The sequence below is a fragment of the Psammomys obesus genome, unplaced genomic scaffold (assembly GCF_907164565.1).
Source record: "Psammomys obesus unplaced genomic scaffold, mPsaObe1.curated_primary_1811, whole genome shotgun sequence".
In the NCBI taxonomy this organism is placed as follows: domain Eukaryota; kingdom Metazoa; phylum Chordata; class Mammalia; order Rodentia; family Muridae; genus Psammomys; species Psammomys obesus.
This window is the reverse complement of record NW_026592890.1, coordinates 30,352,282-30,356,379: the sequence shown is the minus strand read 5'-3', so window position 1 is coordinate 30,356,379 and position 4,098 is coordinate 30,352,282. Positions and strand designations below refer to the sequence as shown.

The 4,098-nt window shown below is 45.5% G+C and overlaps 1 protein-coding gene across 1 annotated transcript in view; it reads right to left on the bottom strand.

Annotated features, from left to right (window-relative positions):
- Window positions 1-2,743, bottom strand: part of Nt5dc1 (5'-nucleotidase domain containing 1) — a 110,812-nt gene extending 108,069 nt beyond the window's left edge. Inside the window, 1 exon segment of the mRNA XM_055615923.1 lies at window positions 2,547-2,743. Coding sequence (XP_055471898.1) covers window positions 2,547-2,639 — 93 coding nt within the window. The 5' untranslated portion in view covers window positions 2,640-2,743.
- Window positions 2,744-4,098: the final 1,355 nt, after the last annotated feature.

Genomic DNA, 4,098 nt, shown 5'->3' with positions numbered 1-4,098 from the left:
ATATATATATATATATATATATATATATATATATATATATATATATACACACACACATACGTGTGTGTGTGTGTGTGTGTGAGAGAGAGAGAGAGAGAGAGAGAGAGAGAGGGAGAGAGATGATCCTGCCTGCAAGACCTACTGTCAGCATGTAAGTTAACAGATAAGCACAGAGAGATACTTGGCACACAGGCAAATTCCTGTGCTAGTCATAAACTAAAACCACAACTGATTCTAAAACCTGCCAATTTCTGATGTATAAATATTCCCACCCTGCCAGCCCATAGCACAGGGCTGGTTTCCACTAGAATTTGCCAAATAAAGAATGACGAGGTAAACCTAAGTGTTAGATTAATAGCAAATAGTTCTTTTTTCTGATAAGCATGTTCCATAGAATAGTCGGGTGTTCACAAAAATTAGGAATCCTTCTGTACTTTGAAATTTAAATTGATCTGTGTGCCCTGTGTTTTAATTTGCTAAATCTGGCAACCCTATAATCCTGCTGTGTTGGAAAATGAGTAGATGGCCCGAAATGGAAATTAGTTCTGATTAGTTTAGATTTCCAGTTTACAAAAATGTGTGCACACAACCAGCAGAGCACCAACATTTATCTCTCTCCTCCCTGACTATAGATACAATGTGTCCAGCTCAAGTCCTGGTGCTGTGCCTGTACTGCCAGGATGGATTCAAACCGTAGAAACAATGAACCAAATGAAATCCCTCCTTAAGTTGCTTCTTGTCAGGTATGTGGTCACAGCAATGAGCAAAGTCACTAAGACAAGTTTACAACCTCTTCATGTTAGCACAATGCATGTTGGAATAGTGGCTCTACAGTGTAGTACAATGAATCCATATTGCCACAGGGAGAGGGGAGTGCAGGGACAGACAGATCCAGTAGGCTTGCTGGCCAGCCAGTCTAGCTGAAATGGGGTGATCCAGGTTCACTGAGAGAAACTGTCTCAAAAGAAAGGTGGAGAGCATCTGACATCGACCTCTGACCTTAACATGTGAAGTACACCCACACATACATATACACCTGTATACCTACACCACACCAACAAGAAAAAAGTTACTGTGATATTCACACTGCAGTCCTTTAACCCCAACCTCATCATAAAGAACTGAGCCCAGGACGCTCAGGACACAGACGACAGTATCAGTCAGGTTGGCGCTAAGAAGATGGGAGGCTCTGGGCAAGATTCCAAAGAGTGACTAGCAAATATTAGAACCTTATGGTGAGCATTTGGAGAAGTCGGGTTGAGGAAAACTGTGCGCAGTGCCACAGGACAGGTTCTAACAGGCTGCTGCCCACTGAGAAGATCCTACCTGTGTGTGGTTGACCTCTGACCCTAAGTATGTCCCAGTTCGCAGAACCCTGAGACTTAGGATTTCCATAATCCTAAGTCTAATTAAAAACTAAGCATAATTAAAAACTTGCCAGCATACCGTTGTCAGCCTTTAAACAGCACTGCGATTCAAAACCTGCAGTAGAGTATCTTGTGGATCTCATATCCTGAAAGTCTGATGCTCACACACGCACAAAATCAGCTCCTAATGTGACTATGACACCAGCAGGGAACACAATTTTTTTTTTTTTAAGCATCTGTATGCAGAATACACACAGGAGTGGTTCAGGACCCTTATTTTGATTTTGGAGTACTTGACCACGTAGGGCACTGACGAGACCGGGCTGTTGCCTGCACTAGTGATCTCCAAATACTACCCAAATACTCTGGGTGCAAACCAAAATAGCAAACAATTGTTTTTCATACCAGGGACAAGCACTACGCACCACGCATCACTCCCTTGCAGGGGAAACTGAGAAGGAACACAGTTTATCAGCCCAGTGTCAAAGAACTAGACCCTTGTGGCTTGTGTCCCGAACCAGCTAAGTCATTTGGCTGCAGAGTCCTGCCTAGATCTTTCACTGTAATACCCTTAATTCTTCAGTGTCTTGTGAAGCCAAAGGGTCAGAGAAAGCAGGGCAGTTAAGATGAGGATACAAGCCTATAAACAGTAATCTACTCCCCTCACATATTCTGGGTAGATTCTGTTGAGATTGCAACTAGGCGGTGCACAGTAAATGCTCGTTTTCTTCTCTTGGTAAAGACAAAAGTAGGTCTAAGACGTTAATGACTTCGGCCAGTGTTTCTCACAATACTATTACTCAACCTCTCCCTGATTGCGGTGCTTAAACTCTGACAAGTGATTATTTGAGCGTGCAAAAGGCAAGATGCAGCCATGATGCAGCCATGTTTTCTAGAAGTCCAAAACAAGTGGCTGTACCCACCCGGCTGGTGCCCAGGGGAGTTGGAAAGAAATACCAGGGACTAAGATCAGCAAATGACACCCAAAGGCCCTAGCCTAGCCTTTCCAGTGCCACACAAGCCGGCTCCCCAGCTCTGTCTAGCGCTATCTTTGCTCCTGGCTTTCTCCTCCCGCACCGCAGGGCCCCTGCAAGCACACTTCCGCCCAGCGCCCCGGGACCTACGACACTGCGCAGCCGCCATGGAGGCCGTGCGTCTGGGGCTGCCTGCGCCACTCACCCGGGCGCTCTCGGGCAGGTTGTAGCGGCACAGCGTGTGGTCGAGGTCGAAGCCGACCACGTCGCAGGCGGCCAGGGAGAAGTGCTGAGACATGGCTAAGAAGCGGCGGGTGCCCAGGCCGGAAGGCTGGTAGACCCTGCGAGCAGGAATTGCCAAGTCGCGACCAGCAAGACTCGCAGGCAGGAGGCGGAGCAGGGCAGGGCCTGACTGGGCGGAGCCTCACTGGACTTAGCCGGGACAGCAGGGCGGGCGTGGTCTGTCGGGGCGGGACTAGCTGAGGAGGGCGGGGCCTGAACCCTGGATGCGTTCGGCCTCCCGCCACCACAGACCCCGCCCCTCCCGCGTCTCAAGTCTGCGTCCCGCCAACCTCATGGAACGCCCGGGTTCTGCTGTCTGGTGCAGGCTGGTGGTGCAGGTACTGCTGGAGTTGAAACAGGCGACAACCGGCTTATCAAATGTCCCTTGCTTGAGGTTACACAGAATTAGTCGGAACTCCCGTTCATCTTTCAGGAGCCACACAGTTAAGGGATCCTAGCGAAACCTCATCCTTTATTCTTGAGTGTGGAGCAGTGTGAGAAAGAGAAAACGTGCACAAATAACTGTTGGACTCCTTTAGCATATCGTTTGGTGGGTAATCTTTGTGTGCTGAATTAATTTTGATTTTGGAGTACCTGACCACGTAGGGCACTGACTGTTGCCTGCACTAGTGATCTACCAGATACTACCCAATTATTCTGGGTGCTAATACTCTGGGTTCTTACGCTGTAGTTGCTAATAAGATGCGAAAGACACTCTTTGCATCATTTCATCCTTCAGTAAGAGTTAGAAAATACATTAGATATTATCAAGGACCATCTTGCCAAAAGACACTAAGGCTGGTGGTTATTTGATGGCCTTGCTTTTAATTGAGCTTTTCCAGGAAGACACCAAAATGTCATAGATGAATTGAGTATACCACACAAGAAAACCTTTTGCAAGCAGAAAGCACAGTGATCTGAGTGATGATTTGCTCCCTTAAGGAATAGATAGATTAAAAGATAGATAGATAGATAGATAGATAGATAGATAGATAGATAGATAGATGGATGGATAGATACTATTTTAGATTCAGAAAAGTCAATTCAGTTGGGCAAAAATGATGTCAGAAACAGTTAACTCTCCCAGCCTCTGTGTGTTAAGATCTTTATATCAGAGCCCTTCATTTAAAAGAGAAAATACAAATTTATTGTCTTCAGACTGTAACTCTAAATTAATGCTTTGTCTAATGAGAAAGAACAATCGATATGGCATAATGATAGAACTGATTGAGAATTACATTTAACCTTCACAGATATTCTTAGGAGGAGACTAGACCAATCATGGTCTATTAAGTAATTAGTTCAAGAGAAGGCGTAGTTGGTTAGGATGCTTATAACACCTACTGGACTCGTTTGAAAGTGAACTGATAACTTTTCTGTCATCAATTTAAATAAATCTGGATTAGAAACTGTGAAATCCTCTAGAAAACTGAGCACTCCACTAATAAGAGTTGAAAGACCACAGAGCTCCTCTG